At 38.1% G+C, this 27077-nt stretch overlaps 1 protein-coding gene across 2 annotated transcripts in view; it reads left to right on the top strand.

The window, feature by feature from the left end:
• The window catches only part of agtpbp1 (ATP/GTP binding carboxypeptidase 1), a 50473-nt gene extending 31122 nt beyond the window's left edge, over positions 1-19351 (top strand). For both annotated transcript variants that reach the window (XM_016235279.1, XM_016235280.1), the window contains 11 exons: positions 2504-2590; positions 2706-2854; positions 3131-3218; positions 3337-3481; positions 3797-3947; positions 4988-5168; positions 5683-5812; positions 5906-6037; positions 6932-7108; positions 12836-13005; positions 18712-19351. In XM_016235279.1, the coding sequence (XP_016090765.1) occupies positions 2504-2590; positions 2706-2854; positions 3131-3218; positions 3337-3481; positions 3797-3947; positions 4988-5168; positions 5683-5812; positions 5906-6037; positions 6932-7108; positions 12836-13005; positions 18712-18886 (1585 nt within the window). In that variant the 3' untranslated portion in view covers positions 18887-19351. The remainder of the gene's footprint in view (positions 1-2503; positions 2591-2705; positions 2855-3130; positions 3219-3336; positions 3482-3796; positions 3948-4987; positions 5169-5682; positions 5813-5905; positions 6038-6931; positions 7109-12835; positions 13006-18711) is intronic.
• Positions 19352-27077: the final 7726 nt, after the last annotated feature.

The following is a 27077-nucleotide window of genomic DNA, read 5'->3' as shown; positions in this document are numbered from 1 at the left end:
AGCTTGTACTTATTACTAAAACAAGAAAGCAAACGAATAGCATTAATAGTCATTCATTTTAGTTAACATATGCTATGATAATTTGAACAGGTTTTTATTCTTATTGTAAAATAATGGAACATTTAGGTCATGAATATTGTCTCAAAAGTCATGGAAATGTATTGGTAAAAATGTGTACGAACCCTGAATATAGTTAAGATAATTTTTTAATGTAAGAATTTTAGATTTTTATAGTCATGCGAAACTAAATAATAATAATAATTGTTGCTGTTGTAGTTTTTATAATTTTTTTTTTATTTTAAAATTTAAATTATTATTTTTTTTAAATATTTTACTATTTATTTACTTTTTTGTTTGGAATGAACACCCTTTTGCTATCATGGAGCTGCATTTTGCACAATGTGAAACAATACTTATTAACTATATCGTCTGGTATATATCGGCCTGTTGACAGTAATGCCACTTTTCTGTTTTTCTTCTTTTTGGTAGGAATAGAGTGATTAATTTAAAAAGGGGGGGAAAAAATATATATATATATATTGTTTCATACATACCCAGGCTCTTGTCTTGAGTTATTCAAAACGCTTGAATCTTCAATGTAAAAATGTTCTTTCAGTTGTCCAGTAATTGACAACGGGGAGTCACTCAAGTTCAACTCTCTCTTTTGTTTAGATGCATCTGCAGAAGCTGAGTGCTTTGCGCACAGCTCAGATCTACTACAGACAGGATGATCTGTGTGAAACTCTGGGAGGAAACAGCTGTCCCCTTCTCACCATCACAGCCATGCCAGGATCATCCAGCAATGATCACATCAGCCAGTTCAGTATGTAACACACACAAGAATATCACTGATAAGCATACAGCCATAGCAGTATAGCATTCTTAACATGCACTCACTCTCATGAACACATGCATTCTCTTGTAACACTCTCATATGCATTTGCTTTCATGAACACTCACTTGAACGCTCACACACCTTATAAACACACTCACACGCAGGCTCACATGCACCCACTTTCGTTAACACCCTTACAGTACATGCATCTTCATATGCTCACTCTCATTAACACTTTTTCATGTGTCCACATGCGTACTTGTATACACTCACTCCCATGAACACTCTTGCATGCATCCACTTTCATAAACACTCACATGCACTCACTCTCACAAACATTGTTTAATGTGTCCTCCTGCACTCTCTTTAATGAACAATAACATGTCCTTATGCATGCTTACATGCACTCGCTGTCATTAACACTCTCACATGCATCCTTATGCACACTCGCATGAACTCCCACGTGTCATCATACACTTCCACATGCATTCAGTCGCAGGAGCACTCACATATGTCCTCATGCACACTCACATGCACTTACTCGCATGAACACTCTCACATGCATACCCATGCATGCTCACATCGCTCATATGCACTCAGTCTCATGAACCTCTCACTTCTCGTCTCATTGCATTCTTGAATGCACCTGCGCATACGCTTATTCAAGCTCTTTTCCATGCATTCTTGAATGCACCTGCGCATACGCTCATTCAAGCTCTTTTCCATGCATTCTTGAATGCACCTGCGCATACGCTCATTCAAGCTCTTTTCCATGCATTCTTGAATGCACCTGCGCATACGCTCATTCAAGCTCTTTTCCATGCATTCTTGAATGCACCTGCGCATACGCTCATTCAAGCACTCTCCAATGCATTTTTGAATGCACCTGCACATACGCTCATTCAGTCACTCTTTGATGCATTCTTGAATGCACCTGTGCATGCGCTCATTCAAGCAATCTTCCATGCATTCTTAAATCCAGCTGCGCATACGCTCATTCAATCACTCTTCGATGCATTCTTGAATGCACCTGCGCATGCGCTCATTCAAGCACTCTTCAATGCATTCTTGAATAATGAATGCAAGCTAGCATTAATAGTCATTCATTTTAGTTAACATATGCTATGATAATTTGAACAGGTTTTTATTCTTATTGTAAAATAATGGAACATTTAGGTCATGAATATTGTCTCAAAAGTCATGGAAATGTATTGGTAAAAATGTGTACGAACCCTGAATATAGTTAAGATAATTTTTTAATGTAAGAATTTTAGATTTTTATAGTCATGCGAAACTAAATAATAATAATAATTGTTGCTGTTGTAGTTTTTATAATTTTTTTTTATTTTAAAATTTAAATTATTATTTTTTTTTAAATATTTTACTATTTATTTACTTTTTTGTTTGGAATGAACACCCTTTTGCTATCATGGAGCTGCATTTTGCACAATGTGAAACAATACTTATTAACTATATCGTCTGGTATATATCGGCCTGTTGACAGTAATGCCACTTTTCTGTTTTTCTTCTTTTTGGTAGGAATAGAGTGATTAATTTAAAAAGGGGGGAAAAAAAAAAATATATATATATATTGTTTCATACATACCCAGGCTCTTGTCTTGAGTTATTCAAAACGCTTGAATCTTCAATGTAAAAATGTTCTTTCAGTTGTCCAGTAATTGACAACGGGGAGTCTCTCAAGTTCAACTCTAAGTTTGAGTCTGGAAACCTACGGAAAGCAATACAAGTCAGAAAGTATGTGCAGCATTAAATTATAAGCCATTTTTCTTTCATAAATGTGCTTTTCATAAAATAAAGAAGCCGTTTCTAATTTTTTTCATTTCTGTGTATTGCTTGTTTCTATCGGCAGGTTTGAGTATGACTTGATCTTGAACTCGGATATCAATAGTAATCACTACCACCAGTGGTTCTATTTCGAGGTGGGCAATATTCGTCCTGGAGTTCGTTATCGATTCAACATAATCAACTGTGAGAAGTCCAACAGCCAATTCAATTATGGTGAGTCACTTCAAGCATTAGTTCAGAAAGATACTCTACTCAAGTACACAAACACAGAAGTGAATGGCGATAGTTACTTTCAAATGTCTGTGCCATTAACCTGGATTATTAAGTATGAATAGAGCTAGAGGAAACCAATTTGTTCTTTTATTAACATAGAGTATGTATAGGGGTTGAAGAATATTCAGCTATTTGCATCCCACCAACCCATCTATATCCAGCTTTAGAATCAGAGTGTGTTTGTCAGATTTCTGATTTCTATATATGGTGTGACAGGCATGCAAGTGCTCATGTACTCCGTACAGGACGCCATCAACGGCAGCCCCCATTGGGTTAGAACAGGATCAGACATCTGTTACTACAAGTAAAGACCATCCTTTCCATGTTCATCATTACACGTTATCATTAACGGTTATAATGCATTCGAAATACAGTTATGGTTTAAAATAATTCAAGTTGACCTCTTTTCCTGTCTACCACAGAAATAATTTCTCACGAAGCTCCATTGCAGCTGGCGGTCAAAAGGGCAAATCCTACTTCACCTTGACCTTCACTGTGACCTTTCAGCATAAAGATGATGTTTGCTACTTTGCATACCATTACCCATACACCTACTCAATGCTGAAGGTACTTTACAAATGTGCCCTCCCTAAATTAATGCGTCTGATGGACAGTAATACCTAGAAGCCAATTAGTATACCAGTTTAGGTGCATAAAGAATGCTTATTATAAATCATAATGCTTTTTGTAGCCATTTTTACCTTAATATTCAGCAATACTGTTAGAGCTGTAGACTAGTGGTTTTGTATGGCAATATTAGCCCAGTAAGCATACATTTATGCGTACCTCAGAAATCCAGCAGAAAATGGATACCATCAGCGGACATATTTTTAATATATTATGTTACATACTGTATTTTGATTATGTTCCTCTTTTGTTTAGATGCATCTGCAGAAGCTGAGTGCTTTGCGCACAGCTCAGATCTACTACAGACAGGATGATCTGTGTGAAACTCTGGGAGGAAACAGCTGTCCCCTTCTCACCATCACAGCCATGCCAGGATCATCCAGCAATGATCACATCAGCCAGTTCAGTATGTAACACACACAAGAATATCACTGATAAGCATACAGCCATAGCAGTATAGCATTCTTAACATGCACTCACTCTCATGAACACATGCATTCTCTTGTAACACTCTCATATGCATTTGCTTTCATGAACACTCACTTGAACGCTCACACACCTTATAAACACACTCACACGCAGGCTCACATGCACCCACTTTCGTTAACACCCTTACAGTACATGCATCTTCATATGCTCACTCTCATTAACACTTTTTCATGTGTCCACATGCGTACTTGTATACACTCACTCCCATGAACACTCTTGCATGCATCCACTTTCATAAACACTCACATGCACTCACTCTCACAAACATTGTTTAATGTGTCCTCCTGCACTCTCTTTAATGAACAATAACATGTCCTTATGCATGCTTACATGCACTCGCTGTCATTAACACTCTCACATGCATCCTTATGCACACTCGCATGAACTCCCACGTGTCATCATACACTTCCACATGCATTCAGTCGCAGGAGCACTCACATATGTCCTCATGCACACTCACATGCACTTACTCGCATGAACACTCTCACATGCATACCCATGCATGCTCGCATCGCTCATATGCACTCCGTCGCATGCACCTATCCATTCTCGTCTCCTTGCATTCTTGAATGCACCTGCGCATACGCTCATTCAAGCTCTTTTCCATGCATTCTTGAATGCACCTGCGCATACGCTCATTCAAGCACTCTCCCATGCATTTTTGAATGCACCTGTGCATATGCTCATTCAGTCACTCTCCCATGCATTTTTGAATGCACCTGCACATACGCTCATTCAGTCACTCTTTGATGCATTCTTGAATGCACCTGTGCATGCGCTCATTCAAGCAATCTTCCATGCATTCTTAAATGCAGCTGCGCATACGCTCATTCAATCACTCTTCGATGCATTCTTGAATGCACCTGCGCATGCGCTCATTCAAGCACTCTTCAATGCATTCTTGAATAATGAATGCAAGCTGTCTGTGAATAGGTATGCTGTAATGTGTGTTTGTAGGAAGCCGTCCAGTGATGTTTCTGTCTGCGCGAGTACATCCTGGAGAGACTAACTCTAGCTGGGTGATGAAGGGCACTCTAGAGTATCTCATGAGTTGCAGTCCCCAAGCCCAACGTCTACGAGAGTGCTACATCTTCAAAATCATCCCCATGCTCAACCCTGATGGTGTCATTAATGGAAAGTATGTCAACATAGAACACTAGATTCTATAGAGATACTGACAGAGATGATGTTGACAATACTTTTTTTTTTAAAAAGTATTTACCCCTTTCATTCATCATTAGAATGCAGCACCATCCAAAGTTTTCCATTTTTAAAAATAACATGTTTTATATTTTAGTTCTATATCATTTCTAGAGGTGTCAATTTAACATGTTAATGTGATGCAGTTAATAATAGAAAAAATTGTGTCAAAATTATTAACGCATTTAAAGCACTCCACCCTGGCCCATACCTGTGCGTCAGGTCACATTGCATGCAGTTGCTTAAATTTTATGTTGAATCAAAATATTTCTTTTTAAAGCTACTTTTTTGTAATTTCTCAGCCCAAATTGATGTGCAATTAATTGTATTAATCGGCATACTGTATCATGCAGTGATTAGGTTTTGCATACTAAAAATATTGATATTTTTCATTCTTCACACACTTAATCTGTAATAACATATTTCCAATCTTCTTCGCTTTTACTCTGCAGTCATCGTTGTTCTCTGAGTGGGGAGGATCTGAACAGACAGTGGCAGAATCCCAATGCCGAGCTGCACCCCACCATCTACCACGCCAAGAGTCTCCTGCAGTACCTCAGAGCTACAGGAAGAACTCCGCTGGTGAGAGAGCATCACGCTGTACATGAGAGAACTCAGTTTAAATGGAGTTAATGACACAAGCAGTGTGTTTGTCTCTTAACTGTGTGTGTTTAGGTGTTCTGCGACTATCACGGCCATTCACGGAAGAAGAACGTTTTCATGTACGGCTGTAGTATTAAGGAGACGGTGTGGCAGACCAATGTCAACACCAGCACCTGTGAACTACACGAGGACCTTGGATACAGGGTAACACATCTGCACACTTTTATTAAATCTTTTATTGACATTTTTTGGCATGTATTATGTAGACATCATCTTACATTTACAGTATACAAAGATCCAGATCAATTATGATAACTAGCCAGCAAAAAATTTATTTGAGCAGAATATCCCGGTGTTTTCAGCTCCTCAGTGCTTTTTCTGTAATGTAGAGAAAGCCAGGTTGGGAATAGTATGCAAACCACTGGGCAGAAAATGTATCAATTTAAGAGAAGAGTTCTGATTTAAATTCCGGCAATCGCAACCTGAAAGCTTGTGAAGGCTTGTTATCAATGCAAGATAACACCAAACTGAAATGAAACTTTCTCAGAATAACTAACCAAATGTCACAAATGTAAAGCAAATATCAAAGACTATGATGTTTAATAAATCGACAAAAGCAGAAATTGTGATCACGATTAAAATGATTTTTCAAGTAGCCCTATCTGAATTGAATCAGCACTGAACTGTCTCCATAATTTAGCTATTTTCCTGTTTATTACTGCGAAGCTGCTTTGACACAATCTGTATTGTATAAAGCGCTATAGAAGTAAAGGTAGCTTGCCAACTTTGGAGCTTAAAATATTTGGGTTACATTATATAGACAAAAACAACTTAAGCATTATTGAAATATCACATACATTTTCGCAGGCTATAGTCAGTCATAAGATTTTGGAATGGCATGAGGATGAGTAAATGACAGAATTTTCATTTTTGGTGAGGATAAACAGTGTGTTTAAGTTTAAGGGGCAAAGTGATAGTAGAGAATAATCATGTAAAAAAAAGAGATACTCTCTGTCGAGTGTTGATCTTGATCAAGTAATTAGCTTTCTAAAATGCACTTGAAGTTGAAGAAGCTCATTGTGCGTCATGTTTTTTTAGACTCTGCCAAAGCTGCTGTCTCAGATGGCTCCAGCATTCAGTCTGTCCAGCTGCAGTTTTGTAGTCGAACGCTCTAAAGAGACCACGGCGCGAGTGGTGGTGTGGCGAGAGATCGGAGTGCAGCGCAGCTACACCATGGAGAGCACGCTGTGTGGCTGCGACCAGGGCAAATACAAGGTGAGGGGGGCTATTTACAGAAAAAGAGAGACGGATGTTTGTTTTTGTGTAATTAAATTTAAGCCTTTTTTTATCAGTAATATTTTAGAATATTTAGAAGTTTTTCAAAATCTTGGTGTCTGCTGAAAATTACCAAGAATATCGGGTTACCAAGACCACTGCAGATAAAGAACAAAAGCAAGCAGAGGATATAAATCACCATTTGGTTCTTATTATCCAATTATTTGATGTTCAGAGCAGGGGCAGGAAACAGTCGACATTAACGATCAGGGATCTGACGACATGCGTGCCATGAGAAAGTGTTTTAATGAGTACAGTCTAGGGTTCAATGATGGCCCAGGGTTAGTGTCAGTGAGTTTCAGGTTGCTTTATTGAATATCACTTTCCCAATCAGGGCACTGCAAGTCTTTTATATGACTTACATTTAAGTTTATTGATTTATTGATAATATACATGTATCTTGATACCTTGCAAACTTAAAAATGTGGTTTTCTGTGATTCTGTGATTTCTGTGGTAATGTTATCTAGTTGGCCAACAGAAAACTGAAATTTTGAGAATGAATTTTGGTAGCAGGTTTGGAGGCATCAGTTAGAATGAGTTGGAAAAAGGATTTTCTTATCAAAAATGTTTTAGGCAACAATAAATAATGTAATTTGTAAAAAAAAAAAAAAAAAAAAGCACTATTTAATGTATAATAGTATAGTAAACTATTTATATAAAAATAATAAAAAATTAATATACAAAATTACCAAAATTGTGTTAATGAGTAACTACATAAATCTTTTTATATTATATTATATTTAGTGCTGTCAAATGATTAATCGCATCCAAAATAAGTTTTTGTGTGTATACTGTATATTTATTATGTATATATATATATATACACACAAACATACAGTATATATTTTGATAATATTCACAAGTATTTACATGTATATATTTATATTCATATCATTTATATATGTGTGTATATATATATATATATATATATAAACATAACATATTTTTCTGAAATATATACATGCATGTGTGTGTATTTATATATACATAATACATTTTGGATGCTATTAATCACAATTAATCGTTTGACGGCACTAATTATATTATTCTAAAAATTTACCATGAAAATAGAGGCAGGGCAAGTACAAATGGGCCAACCTGGGCAGAAAAAAAAAGGTTATTCTTAGGCCAGAAATCAGCTAAGACAACTTGGCCAGTACTTATGTTCGATTATTAGCTTCTTATGACACAAGATCGCCTTTAATAACCAAATTCCAAATTCGGCTTTGATTTGTGTACTTGTGTGAAGTATGTTTCTTGCTATTATTGTTCTTGCTGTTATCTAGTAAGTGTCATTGAAATTAGTTTCTCACAGGGTGTGGGAACACTTAGAAAAGAGACAAGACACTTTCAAAATAGAACTCATTGTAACCCTGTGCAAATGCTGTGGAAACAGGCAAAGAAAAAAACACTTCAGCTTGCCAATTGTTAACACCGAATGAGTTTTAACCATATGCAGGGTGCAAATAAACGTTGTCCAGTGTGACATCAGGACTCTTGGCTCTCTGTGAAGGTGAGATAGTTAAGTTATCTAATGATACGGCAAGGTCTTGGCAGGGTGTTTCTTGGCTGGAATGAACAACAGCTTGGTTTGTGATAATTCAGCCATCTGAGATGAGTGTTCATCCAGACAGAGATGCCACACTATACCCTGTGTTAGCAATTCACGACTCGCTGGGCTTCATAACCCACAGTTCAAAACAGTGCTGAGCCCTTTTCACATTGTTTAACCCAGTTGTAAAAGTGGCGTTAAGCCTGAGTTAACATCTTTTTTAACCCAGGGTTATGCGTAATGCGAAAAGCCTGTACAAGTGTGTATAGCTGTGGGGTTACTCGGCCTATCAAAAGGTGGAGAATAAGAATGATGTGAGAACTTTTCACCAGTTGTTTGTTCTGGAACAATGCTGTAAGACTTTCTGCAATCCTCCCAAGTAAAAACAACTACACCTTCATCACTGGACTTCATAAAGTGGAAATAATTCTACACATTGCCTGTTCAAAATCAGCTTAGTGTGCCTAATATCAGAGAAATGATGGAAAACGTTTGACCACCCCTACTGACTATTTTCTACATTTTAGAATCACAGTTAAGTTGTCGAAATTCTGAAATAACATAAGCAAAAAGCATGTTCTAGCATCACTCTAGAGTTTGTTTACTGATGTAGCCAGTAAACCATTGCTTTCAGGTTTCACTAAAGCTGCCTCAAAATGCATAGATGTCATTTTGCGATCATAAAGGTAGTTTTTCAAAATATGCATGTCTAAAAATATGTATAATGTATTGATAACGCATAAATTACTTTGCATTTAATCAGCTATTCCTGTAGCTTGAAAAGTAGGCAAATTATATCTGTTATATATTTACCCTAAACCTGAAGCATTTCCACATAGGAAGCATTTTGTAATGTTACATTCTAATGACAGTGTCATTCGGTATAGCTGCATTTTTGATATTTCCACTGACACATACAGTATCTGTAACAAAAAAAAGAAAAAAGAAAATTGGACTTATTCATTGTTTCTTGGACACCAGCAGAATCCACTGACACACAAGAGCTGAACAGATGTCATTAATATTATCAAAAGTGATATAACCGTATAGCTGCATTTTTGATATTTCCACTGACACATACAGTATCTGTAACAAAAAAAAGAAAATTGGACTTATTCATTGTTTCTTGGACACCAGCAGAATCCACTGACACACAAGAGCTGAACAGATGTCATTAATATTATCAAAAGTGATATAACCACTGCTTGTTTCTCTACCTAAATGATGTTTAAATATTGATGGTTTTCATACTGAAGGAGAACAGTAGATGGCGCTATAGGCCATGTGTGAAAGATCCGTGACTCACAGTCTCCTGTCTGCAGGACGCATAATGGCGTCTCTGAGTTCAAGGAACATGGCTGAAGCTTCTTTCTGCCCAGTATGTGAATATAACAGTGACAAACTTAAAATTTACAATAACTAGATTAGTGCTATGCTAATGTATTGTCCCATTAAAACTAATAAGCAGCTCTGTATTCTATAGTTTTAAAACAGTGTGTTCAGACCTGTGTTGAAGCCATCAAATATTGGCTCATGTGACCACTACATGTTTGAATCTGAAACAGCATGTAACCTTTTCTGTATTCTAATTGTCTGTCCCTTAATTTTTGTATAAGTTGCTATAAGAGAGCCATGTTAATTTTACTTTATTTCCCTTTTAAACATTTTAATTAATTTCAGTTTAATTAAGTTTAATTTTTGACAAAGACTGATCCAAAAAATTGCCCACTTTAAGAGACCACCAGACTGATATGTCTAGCTGCCTGCCATTTGTTTTTACATGTCATTTAGCAGCAGGTTTAAATTCAGCAATAAGCCCCAAGAAGCCGTGGTTTACAGTGAGTTTATAACAGCTAAGGGGCGTTGTTAGAAACCCCCCTTAGCTGTTATAAAATCACTGTAAACCATGGCTTCACTGGGCTTATTGCTTCTATAAAACAGTTATTCCATATACGTAGTAAGGTTTCACAAAATAAAACAGCAAATAAAGTGTAATGATATTAATAAAAACATTATTCTTCCGCCAAACAATGTAGTTCCTCAGAAACAGTAGTGGTACCAGCTTCGAACGCGGCTCAACCAATCAGAATCAAGGACCGGAGCTATCTGTTTTATAATGATAGTTAATAAATAATAATAAAAACAGGTATGGGGGAAAACATTTAAAAAAAACAATTAAATACCGGCTCAGCATTCTCTGTGAGCAGCTTTAACAGAAAACACCAGAACATTTTAGAAACTGTTTACTTTTGCGATCAGAATCCAAAAGCAATACAGTAAGTGCTGTTTACTTCACAGACACAAAACAAAGCAGCTTGTGGGTATCTAGTTTACTTGCTACTAAGTACCACAAACTAAATTCTTTCAAAGATTCAACCAAGTCTCAGCCTTTCTCACACAGAGCAACCTCCTGGACAGCAACCAATCTGGCTTCAGAAGTGGACATTCGACCGAGACTGCCTTGCTTTCTGTTGTTGAAGCCCTAAGACTGGCAAGAGTGGCTTTCAAAATATTCTATACGTATATTGCTGGATCTAGCCACTGCTTTTGATACGGTGAGCCACCAGATTCTCCTGTCAACCCTATTGGAAAATGGCATCTCAGGAACCGCACGCCAGTGGTTTGAGTCTTACCTCTCAGATAGGTCCTTCAAGGTATCTTGGAGAGGTGAGGTGTCCAAGTCGCAACATCTAGCTACTGGGGTGCCTCAGGGCTCAGTTCTTGGACCACTTCTCTTCTCTGTCTACATGGCATCACTAGGTTCTGTCATTCAGAAACATGGCTTTTCATATCACTGCTATGCTGATGACACTCAACTCTACCTCTCATTCCATCCTGATGATCCGACGATAGCTGCTCCTCATTTGTAAGTCGCTTTGGATAAAAGCGTCTGCTAAACGACTAAATGTAAATGTAAGTTTTAGTTTTGTGTATGGTATACCCAATGACCAAAAATATAATATAATATAATATATATATAATTATATATATTATTATTATTATTATTCAATGAACAGCTGTCTGTTTCACGTTGTGCTGTCCTTCATTATGAATTATGAATTACAGATTTTTACCCAAATGACAATAAATTTGACAAAAGCAACTTTACAGCTCAAATAATCACAAGTTTTAACAGAAGAATTAATCTTTTAAAATTAATTAAGAATTAAATTAAAAAAGTGATTTTTATAATGTCATAAGCGCCACATTTCTGCATTTAAAGGGATAGTTCACCCAAAAATGAAAATTTGAAAATACCTGCTTACCCCCAGGGCATCCAAGATGTAGGTGACTTTTGTTTCTTCAGTAGAACACAAACAAAGATTTTTTTAACATAAACCGTTGCAGTCTGTCAGTCTTATAATGGAGGTGAATGGGAATCACGTTTCTTGCACAGACCGATCGTTTTGTGTCTTTACACATCAATGTATCGTCACGAGCCGCAGGGTTTAATTTGGTTTTGTTTGTGTATGTTTTTTTTTTTACTCTCAAAGTTGTGATTCCCATTCACCTCCATTATAAGACTGACAGACTGCAACGGTTTGTGTTAAAAAACCTTTGTTTGTGTGCTACTGAAGAAACAAAGTCACCTACATCTTGGATGCCCTGGGGGTAAGCAGGTAAACATCAAACTTTCATTTTTGGGTGAACTATCCCTTGTAAAAGTTTTGGCGAGTTGAAATTATTTTTGAGGAAATCAACAAACAAATGGCACAAACAAATAAATAATATGCATGCTAATAAGCAACTAGTTAATAGTGAGAATTGGTCATTTAAAATAAAGTGTTACCATATTTGTCTTTTTATTTGAAATAAATGTTTAAAATGTAAATAGTTACAAATTGTATATATTATTTTATAGTGGACCTGGAATATACATTGAATTCATTCCTCTAATGATATTATTTAATATGTTTTAATTAACTATTTTAATTCATCATGTCCCACATCCAGACAATATACACTCAGAGACCCCTATGCTGAGTGAATGAGGACATAAAATCGCACGTCCTCTGTTAATAAATTTAACCCAGATGTCAATCCTTTACAAATAGTCCATGTAACAGGTGATCTGTGTGTGTGTGTGTGTGTGTGTGTGTGTGTGTGTTTGCAGGGGCTCCAGATCGGTACAAGTGAACTGGAAGAAATGGGTGCTCAGTTTTGTTTGGCTCTGCTCAGGCTAAGACGCTTCACGTCCCCCTTAGAGCTCCACAACCACAACTCCCATCTGCTGGACACGGAGAACGACCTGATAGACACCCGCAGCATCCCCAACATCACCAGGTAAACGCTCACGCACCAGTACAGTGACCGTATCCAGCTCAGGACGTCCTGTTATCCGGCTGCCGCATGAACCGGCACAACAGCTGCCATATCGAATCTCAATACAACATTAAGCAGCTCGGAGCCCGCAATGTTTAGAACAATAATAGCCATGATGTCCATGATGTCAGAAGCTTCTATAGTCTAGAAGCTTCTTGGGAACGTACTTCGGCCCCTCCCAGCTTGTGTATTTCTGTAATGGATAACAACACGCACACACACACACACACGATCTTGCAGGCCTCTTCTAATGGCCGGCACCACTTGAGGAGATGTCAGTCACATGGGGCTCAGTGCACTTGAGTGAAGAGAGAAGCACTCTACTCATTATAGTCATCTAATCACCTGATCAAAACGCCCGCTAATCCACTTTGAGTCTGCCCCCCCCTCCCCTCTGCCCGTCTCGCTCCGATCTAGTTGCTTCCCCCTCACACCATTAAAACCATTAAAAACCCACTAAAACCAGCCAAACCACCAGACCACACATTAAACCATTTAACTGCTTAACAAGAGAGCCATAAAACCATCATCACTCTTAGTAAAGTTATTGCGTTAGGAGAGAGACACCGAGAGAGAGGCATGCAAAGAAATGCCTCCTCTGCCGCCACATGAGGTTTTCGACCACTAACCTGCAGGAGTCATTTATTGGTTTTGTTGTATTGAGCGGTCATTTATTATAGCTCAAAATTAGGGTTAGCGATTTGAACAACCCTTTAACCTACAGTATTAAACTGTGGCTCGGAACTCGTCCCGCAGCGTTTATGCTAAGGGCATGAATGATGACTCAAATTGTGCAGCTTGTTGAGGAGAGACTTACAATGAATGGGGGTTCTGAGTTATTTCTAAAGGGAAGAATATTATAGAGTTCTGTTTACTTGGTCCGCCATATACCAAACAATCATGGGAATATCTGGTAAACTTGCAGTTTTATATAGTATACACAGCCTGTATACACTGCCTGCCATTTGCATTCAAATAAGCAAATACTGAAGACTCTAGAATTGCAGCGTTATTGCAGTGATTAATATGTTGTATGTTTGGCAACAGCTCTTTTAACCCTAACTGATGCAGTGTGTAGCTTTTTGGGTTACACTTTATTTCGATAGTCCACTTTAGACACTGTATTAACTATAAGTAACTTTGTAACTACATGTCAACTAATTCTCATTAATTTGCAACTACATGTCTACTCACTCTCAGAGTAGACTGTTAGGGTAGGTTAAGGGTTAGTAGAATAAGTTGACAAAGAAAAGTGTTAGAAGATATTAAGCAGACTGTCTACTAATACTCTACTAACTGCTAGTTGACATGTAGTTGCAAAGTTACTTACTGTTAATAGAATGTCTAAAGTGGACTATCGAAATAAAGTGTTACCGCTTTTTGTTTCTCAAACAACCAGGGGCCAGATTTACTAGCAGCTTGCTTCAGTGCAAAACGTCTTTTGGCGTTAAAATAGTACTGTTAGGATTTACTAAAGACGCGCAGTGACGAATTAGCGCTGAAGAGACGTGGACACAGTTATTTTTGCGCCTGAACTTATTGAATATGCATTTGTAGGAGTTTCCCTTTCAGATGCTAAATTTACGGGAGGAGGGTATTAATATGGATCGCCCAATGCGATTTATTAACGTTTGCGCTCGTCAAATTACTGGTATTATACAACCCCAAAAAAGCATGTCTTGAAGCCAGTGGAAATTTGCACTGCTCTTGGTAGATTGCGCTGGTCATTATGGAAATGATCTGGCTGCGTCAGTGTTCTTCCCATCAGGGCTTTTATGGAATTGCGCTCTAACACTAATTTGCAGTGTTTAGTAAATCTGGTCCTAGTTTGGAAGGCGTGCTCATGTCAATATTTCAGGATGGCAATGTCAGGATTCATTGGACCCAAACTGTGGAATAATGGTTCAGTGAGCATGAGGAATCATTTTCACATATGATTTAACCAACACAGAGTCCTGAGCTTAACCCTACTGAAAGTCTGGAGTCGACTTTAACTCTCCCTTTGTCAATACAAGATCACAGCCAAAAATGTATGCAACTCTTAATGGAAATAAATGTTGTAATGTTGCATAATGTTGTCTAAACAATGCCACAATGAATGCATAATGTTATTAAAGCTGAAGGGCCCTATCATACACCCAGCGCAATGTGGCGCCAGGCACAACGCAAATGTTTTTTGCTAGTTTAAGCCCGACGCAGTTGTCATTTTCCCGTCCTATGCCACGTTGTTTAAATAGTAAATGCATTTGCGCCCATTTGTGCGCCCATGGGCGTGCTGGTCTGAAAACGAGGTGTGTTCAGACGCATTGCTGGCGCGTTGCTATTTTGAGGCAACTGAAATAGACTGCGCCATTGACCAACTAAAACCTGGTCTAAAGTCAATGGCAAGTAGTTTTTTTGTTATTTAAAGAGCGCGTTAGTATAGGCGGGTCCACAGTGCGCGTACGCTCTGCTTCTTACACACACACAGGGACGCACAGCAGCACACAAACATGCCAAATATAAAAAATTTAAGGATTGCAATGTAAAAGATTATTATTGTGTAGGCTACATAAATATAAAAATGCCTACGTGTCATAATGGATAGTCATTTCATGTATCATAATTAGGCTACCTATTTGCTCGTGCACGAGCATCTCCGTTTCCTCTCTGGAGATGCGTTCTGTCTTTGCGCTTGCAAATTCCGCCGTTTAAATAGCAAATCCGCTATGGCACAAGCGCAACTGGCTCTTAAAGGGAATGGGAGATGAGACTCTGATTGGTTTATTGCACATTATGCCCAAAACACACCCATTACTCATTAAAATAGGGACAACCCTTTTAGACCATGCGCCAGGCACGCCGACTGTTTTTCCCATCGTTAAACTACGTGCACCTGCGCCGTGCGCTTTAGACCATGCGCTTAGAGCGTTAAAATAGGGTCCAAAGACAGTCCAATTAAATATTAGTCTGCAACTTTTTTGGGCAGGCAGTATAAAGTCAACTCACACATCACAAAGACTTTCAGTGGGGTTAAGTTTGGGACTCTGTGTTGGCCAATCTCTCTAAATTTGGGCCCAATGAATCTTGACATTGACATCCTGGAATATGTACATGGGTACATCTTCTGACATGGTTGTTTAAGAAATAAAAAGCTTCACACTGCATTAGTTAGGGTTAAAAAAATTGTTGCCCAACATGCAACATGCCATAAAAAATTAAATTTACCCCATGAATTACTCACCCTCAAGGAATTGTAGGTGTATATGACTTTGTTCTTTCAGACAAATACAATCAGAGTTATAAAAAATGTCCTGGCTCTTCCAAGCTTAATAATGGCAGTGAATGGGGGTTGAGATTTTGAAGCCCAAAAAAGTGCATCCATCCATCATAAAAAGTGCTCCACTCAAGTGGTTAATAAAGGCCTTCTGAAGTAATACATGCATTTGTGTAAGAAAAATATCCATATTTAAAACTATATAAACCGTAATCTCTAGCTTCCGCTAACTGTCATACTCATGTTCATGAGAGAGTGGTGTTCCTGCGGATGATGTAGGAAGAAGGTGTAGCATAAACTCCGGTGAGAATATGCTAGTCTCGCGAGAACCACGTTTTGTTTACAGCCAAGGAAAACCAGTCTCCTGTTGGCTTAAATGGACAGGAGTGGCCTGTAGGTGTTGTGAATAAGGCCATTGAGTGAACTGACTTACCTTAAAAGGGACTTTCATGAATTATATATCCAGAAGTTAAAAGTATATGAATTTTAGGTAAAATAGAAGTATAAGTAATGAATGCACTGCTTTTAAAGTACTTCCAAACTGTATGTTTAAAAGCTTCAAGACAGCAAGGATTTCCTGGTTGTTATGAAGCCGCTGATTGTGCTCTAATTGTAGAATCCATTCTGATTGCAAATAAGTAATTCACTTGAATATAATGATCATCAATGCACACTTGACACAGAAGATGCTTATCGACATACAACTGCTGGATTAACCCGATGGTGCAGTAGCTGCTATATAACTGCTGCCCCGCACAGGAGCTGCTGATGTTGGTAGAGCCAATCTTCATGAAAACTGCACATGCTTAGAATTGCTTAGCCTAATTAAATGTAAATACATAATGATTCTAATTGCATGAATAAATTCATTTTCTCTCTTAAGATGTTTCGAAACATGAACTCTCATTCATAGCATTGTTTAGTTACTCAATCTCACATGCAAACATTATAATTCCATTAGCATCTTTGGGAAGCTAGCTTAAACATAAATTGCATTTTCTTATGCTTAGCATTGCTTAATATGATCCATAAGTACATTCATGTATTGTTTCTCATGCATGATTGAGCTCATTGACTTCTATAAATACCTTAATGTGTGTCAGAGCCGATATACTTATGGAGAGCCCTCCGACATGGAAAGCGGTTGCACTTCAGACGACCCGAGTTCGAGTCCCGACTCGAGGACCCTTCCCAATCCCATCTTCCTCTCTCCACCATTTCGCTTCCTGTCTGTCTATATTGCAATATGTCCTATAACAATAAAGCCAAAATGCCACACAAAAAAGGTTTAAAATGCTATGCTAATGCTGCTGCTTAGACCCTATGCGAATATGCACTGATTCGCACTGCCAATTTAACTTTTAAAGGAACACTCCACTATTTTTGAAAATAGCCTCTTTTTCCAACTCCCCTAGAGTTAAACAGTTGAGTTTTACCGTTTTCGCATCCATTCAGCAGATCTCCGGGTCTAGCGGTAGCACTTTTAGCTGTAGCTTAGCATAGATCATTGAATCTGATTAGACCGTTAGCATCTCGCTCAGCAGGCGCAATGATATTACGCAGCGCCAGAAAATAGTCCCCAGCATGCTCCCTGTGCAAGCAGGTGGTCACGTTGGTTATGTTGACGAAAGTTAGCCTATTTTCAGGTGCTGCGTAATGTCATTGCGCCTGCTGCACCCATGGTACGGGAGCAAAGTTCCTTGATAATTACGCCGGAATGCGAGTATAGTTCCTAGCCATATCAGCCTCGAAAATCGCAACTTTTCATCTTAGTACACAATGTAACTACAGTAGAGTCAAGTTTTAAATAGGAAAAAATATAGAAACTCTTTGGTAATTTTTGAGGGAGATGCTAACGGTCTAATCAGATTCAATGATCTATGCTAAGCTACAGCTAAAAGTGCTACCGCCAGACCCGGAGATCGGCTGAATGGATTCGAAAACGGTAAAACTCAACTGTTTAACTCTAGGGGAGTTGGAAAATGAGCCTATTTTCAAAAATAGTGGAGTGTTCCTTCAACATCTTTGCATCCGAGCAAAGCTTAGGGCATGTTTACACTTGGCAGGTTAGGTTCATTTAAAACTAATGCTGGTGTGATTTCTCGGTTAGTGCAGATGGAAGGTCATTAGTCAAAAGGTGTGAGAACACTGCGACTGAAACAAAAACACCTAGCAATTACCCAGAACGCCTTATTAACAGTAACACCCTAACATTAAGGCATCAAGTTTTGCCTTCCAAACATCACTTGCAGAAGAGAGAAAAAATCTCACACGACTGAGTATTAAAGTAGTGTTAATAGAAATGAGGTAGACTGATTGTGATTTATGGGAATAAATTGTTCTATCTGTTTCTGTCTGAAGATATGATCTCACTTCTCATATACTTAGCCATGTGTGTGTGTTTCCTGCAGTCCCACCACATACGTGTTGGAAGAGGATGAGCCAGCGTTCCTGGAGGAAGTCGACTACAGCGCAGAAAGCAATGACGAGAATGATCCTGATCTTGAACCCGATCTCCAGGATAACCATGCCCTCCCGGACCCCAATTCTGACTCAGAGTTCAGCCGCCAAGACTCACTTAACTGAAATAGAACCAGACTTACTTTAGTGTAAGGCTTTAGCTGATCTCACCGGTCATTTGCCTGTGTACTACATCACTCGTGTTTGCTTAATTGCCTATTTTATAGAAACTCGTTTGTTCACAAAGTTGACCTAAATCAGAATAACCTAACTTCAAAATTGTCTTTCTAACAACAAACATAACATAATAATGCAGAAGATCCTTTTGAGACCATAATGCTTATAGATGCTTTACAAGTTACACCATTATTAGTAATGTTAGAAATCAATCTAGAACACGTCATTATTAAAATGGAGGTAAAGTTTTGTCGCTATTTACTTATCCTCAAGTTCCAAACCGGTTTAACTTTCAAAATTCTGTGGAACACAAAAGTAGATGTTTTGAAGAATGTTCACACTTCTCTGTGTTTCGTACAATGAAAATGTAGTTTCAAAGGGATAGTTCACCCAAAAGTGAAAATTTGCTGGGGGTTTTTTTGTTTTTTTTCCTCTGCCTGAGGTCATTCAAGAAGTAGGTGACTTTTTTTCTTGAGTAGAACAGTAAAGAAGAGTTTTAGCTGAAACCGTGGTCCTTGGTGATTCATAAAATGCAAGTCAATGGCTACTGTCACTTTAGGAGTCAAAAAGCATATACAGGCAACACAAAATTAATACTCATGGCTATATATTGAGGTCTTATGAAGTGAAACGATTGGTCTGTGCAAGAAACTGAACATTATTTACAACGTTATCTGTAATCCGGAGCTTCAGGCAAACAGTGAGTATGTCTGGATAATGTTCAGTTTCTTGCACAGACCAATCGTTTCACTTCATGAGACCTCAATAACCTAACTTCAAAATTGTCTTTCTAACAACAAACATAACATAATAATGCAGAAGATCCTTTTGAGACCATAATGCTTATAGATGCTTTACAAGTTACACCATTATTAGTAATGTTAGAAATCAATCTAGAACACGTCATTATTAAAATGGAGGTAAAGTTTTGTCGCTATTTACTTATCCTCAAGTTCCAAACCGGTTTAACTTTCAAAATTCTGTGGAACACAAAAGTAGATGTTTTGAAGAATGTTCACACTTCTCTGTGATTCGTACAATGAAAATGTAGTTTCAAAGGGATAGTTCACCCAAAAGTGAAAATTTGCTGTTTTTTTTTTGTTTTTTTTTCTCTGCCTGAGGTCATTCAAGAAGTAGGTGACTTTTTTTCTTGAGTAGAACAGTAAAGACGAGTTTTAGCTGAAACCGTGGTCCTTGGTGATTCATAAAATGCAAGTCAATGGCTACTGTCACTTTAGGAGTCAAAAAGCATATACAGGCAACACAAAATTAATACTCATGGCTATATATTGAGGTCTTATGAAGTGAAACGATTGGTCTGTGCAAGAAACTGAACATTATTTACAACGTTATCTGTAATCCGGAGCTTCAGGCAAACAGTGAGTATGTCTGGATAATGTTCAGTTTCTTGCACAGACCAATCGTTTCACTTCATGAGACCTCAATATATTATCAGGAGCCATGAGTATTCATTTTTTGTTATCTGTATATGCTTTTTTGACTCTCAAAGTGATGGCAGCCACTGACTTGCATTTTATGAATCACCAAGGATCACGGTTCCAGTTAAACATCTTTAATGTTCTACTGAAGAAAAAAAGTCACCTACATCTTGGACGGCCTGAGGGTGAGTAAATTAACAGCAAATGTTCATTTTTAAGTGAACTATCGCTTTTGCTGCATGATATGTTCCCCAGAAGAGAACGTCAAACAGATTGGGAAGGACATGAGGTTGAGTAAATGACAGAACCTTTAAAACTCTGAAAAGTGAAAATGTAACAGTCCCTATAATAAGAAATTGGATGGAATTATTAATTATACGTATTAACAAAAAATAAAATGTTATGTGCTAAACCAGGGGTGCCCAAGCTCGGTCCTGGAATCAGGAGCCATGAGTATTCATTTTTTGTTATCTGTATATGCTTTTTTGACTCTCAAAGTGATGGCAGCCACTGACTTGCATTTTATGAATCACCAAGGACCACGGTTCCAGTTAAACATCTTTAATGTTCTACTGAAGAAAAAAAAGTCACCTACATCTTGGACGGCCTGAGGGTGAGTAAATTAACAGCAAATGTTCATTTTTGAGTGAACTATCGCTTTTGCTGCATGATATGTTCCCCAGAAGAGAACGTCAAACAGATTTGGAAGGACATGAGGTTGAGTAAATGACAGAACCTTTAAAACTCTGAAAAGTGAAAATGTAACAGTCCCTGTAATAAGAAATTGGATGGAATTATTAATTATACGTATTAACAAAAAATTAAATGTTATGTGCTAAACCAGGGGTGCCCAAGCTCGGTCCTGGAGGGCCGGTGTCCTGCAGAGTTTAGCTCCAACCCCAATTAGACACACCTGAAGCAGCTAATCAAGCTCTTACTAGGCATACTAGAAACTTCCTGGCAGATGTGTTGAGGCAAGTTGGAGCTAAACTCTGCAGGACATCGGCCCTCCAGGACCGAGTTTGGGCACCCCTGTGCTAAACGGTCTGGTGCTATATTATAAAAGGCCATGACCATTTCATAAATACTGGTGTTTCCTTGACTCACAATTCATTAAGAACAGCTGGTATAGCTGTAATCCTGATGCAACATGACATATGGTCATCTAACAAACCACAGTGTCACGTAACTTCACTATGAGGATAGAATCAAAGCCGCATGCTCATAACAACACCTCACAGTGCAACAATGCAGTCTAATGAATGTAACGTCACTCTTATTCTCACGAGAAATGCTCACCTGCGTGCTTCCTGTGGCCTGATAGGATCACCATGAGGTCGCAGTGCTAGATCAGTATCGTTTGTGTGAGTGCGTGTTCCCGGCACATTTTGTGGCTGTACTTGCTTTTCAATTGGGAGAGCTTCTGTATTTTAATTTAGATGTTAATATTTATTTGTTGCATTTGTATAATTAGTGCATGGTTTTTGGAAGTCGCCTTTTTAATTTATTTCATTCGTTTTATTTGTTAATTGGGAGAAAAGAAAGGTAAAACTTGATTTTGATGTTGGCAGTGCAGCGTGTGTGAGTGTGCTTGTTTGTATTCGCGTTTGTTTGATGTCAGCAGTTGGCCAAAGTACTAAATGGGTGTATGGGGTAGAGAAAAATGTATAAGTTTGGTTGTGTTTGAATGGTTGTCAATCTTTGATTAAAAATATGGGTAATAAACAACTAAGTTAAACTGATCCATTTGTCGCATTTGCACTTATTTTGGATTTAAATGACTTTTTTTTTTTTAATTAAGACTCCGATTCAGCGTGGACAAATTAATGTACTTGCTGATATTTATTTCAATATATGCTAATAAATGATATTCTTGAACTTTTTGTTCATCAAATCCTAGAAAAAAATGTCACAGTTTCCACAAAATTATGAAGCTGCACAACTCTTTTCAACACTGATAATAGGAAATGTTTCTAGTATATTAGACTGATTTCTGAAGGATCATGAAGACTGGAGTATTGATGCTGAAAATTCAGCTTTGATCACAGCAATAAATTACATTTTAACACTTAAACATTAAAATCTGTGATAGATTGATACTGCACATTTTAAGATTTCAGATATTTTCATGAATTTTAAGTAGTGTCAAACGATTAATTGCGATTAATCACATCCAAAATAAAAGTTTTTGTTTACATAATGTGTGTGTGTGTGTGTACTGTGTATATTTATTATGTTTATATAAATACACACACATGCATGTATAGATTTAAGAAAAATATGTTGTTTATATATTAAATATTTTTTATATATAATATAAATTATATGAATATAAATAAATACATGTAAATATTTTCAAAATATATACTGTGTGTGTGTATTTATATATATATATATATATACACAGTACACACACATACAACAAACTTTTATTTTGGATGTGATTAATCGCGATTAATCGTTTGACAGCACTAACTTTAAGTAAAAACTAAACAAAATAAATATTTAAATTCATAACTTTAGCTATCATTAAATTGTATCATTTGAGCTACCCATGTTGGCTGACCAGCTAATTAAAATACACACTTTCCAAATATTATCACTAAATTTCAACATTTTACAGTACATGCTATAATGGAATTGCGCCAACTGTGATAAAACCGAATGTACTGTAGCACAGCCTCTCGTACCTTAACTAGCTAGACTTTACCTAGCGAAAAACCATGACGTTTATAACACAACAGACGTTCATCTGCCCAGAAGATTCTTACTGTTAAAAGGATGCCTGAGACAACTTTACAGCTCAAATAACACTTATTTTGTATGAAATAATTAATGTAAGCACTTTAACAAAATTAGAAGCTTTACATTTAGGCTTCTAAATGTCTCCTAAATGCCTTGCCCATAGGTTTCTTTTGTACATGTATTAGTGCAAATGTTATTTTGCATTTTTACAAACTGTGGCACGACAACATGCCGTCTATAAAGCTTAGCTTGTTTTGAACCCGGAACACTGTGGACAAGTGGCCGGTCAGACAAGAAAGAGTAAAATGAGAGAATGAATAAGTGGGAACGGGAGAGATGTGGCTTAAGCAGCGGAAGAATGCTAATCCACAGTCGGCATGCCAAAAGAAAGCTCCCGTCTTTTCAGCTCTGTCACTTCCTCTTTCTTTTCAGCATCCCTTCATTTTCCACAGCACAGAAACAAAAGACTCAATCCCAGCTGGCCCTCAAAGACAGCTGTATTCACATCAGGCCCCTAATTAACCTCACCAATACATTTGACATGCATATGTCAACACAATCTGATGCTCCCCTGACTATTAATTTAAAACCCATTCATTGGCTTTCATGTAACTCCATTCATTGTGCAGATCTTTATCAGTGTTTTTCATGAGACTGAGGTTGTAAAAGCTTTTTTTCCCTCTTTCTTTCTCACTCCCCATTGTTTGCATATTTTTTATAGATGTATATGACCTACTGATTACATTGTCCAAAGCCATAAACAATTTAAACAGGGAGTTAAAGCTAAGCCATCTAAAAAAGTTCCCAGCCAACGCCAGTGTTTTTGCTGATTTTCACTAAAAATGTCATGGCCCCCTGAATATTTTGTTGTATGAATATCTGAACATGCAATACATCAAAATAAAGATCAGACCCTCTACTTTCAAACAAACAAACTGTTTTAGTCTTGCTTAAAGCATTGTTTTTTTGTTTTTTTTAATCAACACTTGAATGTAGGTAGGTTTCATAAAAAAAGCAACGTTTTGAGCAAAAAGCTTTTTATCAAATACTACATCTGGATTCAGTAATATTATCAAAGCAGTAGATGACTTCCATCAGTCCTCCCAAAGCTTCCACAGGCCTTTACCACTTTCTGGATTAACATTTCACTCTGTAACATTAGGCGGTTTTCATTTATTTGCGGTCAGTGTTGATGATCGCATTATTTTTCATATGGATATGCTTACATACGTACATGGGCGACATTGGGGGGGGGGGGGCAATTGCCCACCCAAATTGTTATTCATGGAATCCCTGATGTCGGCCCTGCTGCAATTGGAGCTCTTAGCCAAGCGCTAAATACCCTCAACGTGTTTTTGCAGCGTTGAGCAATGTAACCAATCACAGATATCTGTTGGTTTCTTGAACGCAATGGCCAATCAGAAACGTTTTGTCAGAATTCACTCACTGCTGAAAGCGCCGCAGTTTTTAAGTGCAGTTTTGCACGCTTGTGAATCATCTCATGACCAAGTGCAGACGCGATGTAAAAAAGAGATCCATTGTGCAGTTTAGAGAGCTTCACTGATTATAACAGAACTTTGTAAGATCGCGATGAGCGAAGATGAGTGACGCTTTTTAGTGATAAAGGGAGCGCGCTTTGCGCTCTTTCTAGGGTATAATCCATTCAGAATTTGTATGAAACTTTAGTTTTTCGGACACATAGGCTACACCCTGCAAAGTTTCGGGAATGACATCCACATATTTATGCGGGATTCACTCTCGAAATAGCAATGGACGGAACATAAAATATTTTGATTTAATTCTGGAACCGGTCCTGGCCAAACCTCCACAGACAGCGCGCGTCCCGAGCGAGATCTAATTCATGGACCAAAAGCGTGTGTAAACTTTATTGAGATTGGGACATATCAACCAGTAATTTAATTTCATTTCCAGTAACGGACGGTAGAAAGTTCAGCAATGAATGCGATTTATGACAGAATATATTCCCACAACTGATCGTTTATTTTTTCCTCACGTGTCTCGCCTTTGGTAACAACGATTCAAAACGGAAACATTTCAAGTGACATGGAAAAAAAACACGGAAAACTTCTGATGTGAACATCAGAAAAGCAGCATGCACATTTCTGGTTAAAAATGAAAGGCCATCAACTGACAATCGGAAAGCATCCCCATTCAAGTCAGCAGGAAGAGCCAAAGCTAGTCCACAGTTTACTAAACGGTAGCAACCTCTTTAAGTTATTCTTGACTGTGTTGGATTGATTGCTTTGATGAATTGCAATACGGTAGGGCATTATTTTGATGCTTACATCAGAAAAAAAAACTTTTGCTTTAATTTATTTATTTCATATATATGAATATATATATTTTTTTTATTATAATTTTTTTCTTCAAATGTCGCCCATGCTTACATATGATATCGCTAATTTCTGCGTCTTCCAGGTGTCTGTTTTTGATCGGCACATTCAAGACTCATTCAGGAGATGAATAATGGCACCCCCTAGCGTATATCAGTGAAAATTCCGTGTTTGGCGGGGAAGCGTTGTCTCATGAATAACAGAAAATTCCGTGTTTGGTGGGGAAAGAGTTAACTAGTGTTTAAAAAGGGAATGCTGCAAAAATTTTCACTGCGGTCAATTACATATTTAGTCTGTCACACTGTGTGCGTACTGTTGGTGTTAATCCAGCGTTGGAAACACTGGGAGACGTTCACATTTTATGAGTGAGAGGTTGTGTGTTCATATCCCGGACGAGCCCCCAATTTATGGGTGCATTCCAATTTGAAGTGACAATTCTCATGGAGGGAACTTTGGAACGCACAGGGCAATTGTGTCACATAATGTGGCCATTTGATACACACTTGGTAAAAGGAGCAACGAAAGTCTTTGTCATCTTACAGTGGCCTTCAAGGGGTCTACAAACTCTGTCCTGGAGGGCCGGTGTCCTGCAGCGTTTAGCTCCAACTTGCCTTAACACACCTGCCTGGATGTTTCTAGCATGCCTGTTAAGACCTTGATTAGCTGGTTCAGGTGTGTTTAATTAATGTTGGAGCAAAACTGCAGGACACTGGCCCTACAGGACTGAGTTTGGATACCCATGGCATAAACCATTGTTTGGAATTTGTTCTGTGTTTGACTGAAATTATTTCTCTGAATATGCTAGGGTAGGGTGATTCACCACCAGTCCTGGAAGTCCACTGTCCTGAAAAACTAAACTCCTGCCCTAGTCAAACACACCTGGACTAGCTTGTTCAGGTGTGTTTGATTAGGGTTGGAGTTAAACTCTGCAGGAGAGTGGGTCTCAAGGACTAGAGTTGCCCAACCCTGACCTATCCAGTTAAGCCCACTAGATGCGGCACTGCTAATTTGTTGCTGGCAGAAATAGAGAAGAACAATGCAAACAGATCTTGGTTTGCGCAGAATGTGGTTTGGCATTCCACTAATAGTCAGGTGTAAACATGCTCTAGAGCAGGGGTTTTCTAACCTGTCCTAAAAGCCGCCCAGCACTGCACATCTTTTGTCTTCCTGTCTAACACTCCTTATTTAACTCAGCAGCTCATTAGTAGAGACTGCAAGACCTCATTTGGGTGTATCAGATAAGGGAGACAAAGAAAATGTGCAGTGCTGAGGGACCTCCAGGACAGGTTTGAAAACACTTGTCCTAGACCAGTGCTTCTCAAACCTGTCCTGGGGACCCCCAACCACTGCATATTTTGTATGTCTTCCTTATTTAACACACCTGATTCAGTTCATCAGCTCATTAGTAGAGTCTGCAAGATTTGATCTGGGTGTGGCCTATGAGGGAGACACACAAAATGTGCGATGGTTGGGGGTCCCCAGGACAGGTTTAAGAAGCAGTGCCCTAGACCATGGGTGTTAAATTCTATTCCTGGATCTCTACCTTCCTGCAAAGTTCATCTCAAACCCTATGCCTTTACAGACTGGTGTGTTGGATCAGGC

Source organism: Sinocyclocheilus grahami, unplaced genomic scaffold (assembly GCF_001515645.1).
Source record: "Sinocyclocheilus grahami isolate Dianchi unplaced genomic scaffold, SAMN03320097.WGS_v1.1 scaffold465.1, whole genome shotgun sequence".
NCBI classification, from domain to species: domain Eukaryota; kingdom Metazoa; phylum Chordata; class Actinopteri; order Cypriniformes; family Cyprinidae; genus Sinocyclocheilus; species Sinocyclocheilus grahami.
The sequence above is the reverse complement of the archived record's forward strand: the minus strand, read 5'-3'. Positions and strand labels throughout refer to the sequence as shown.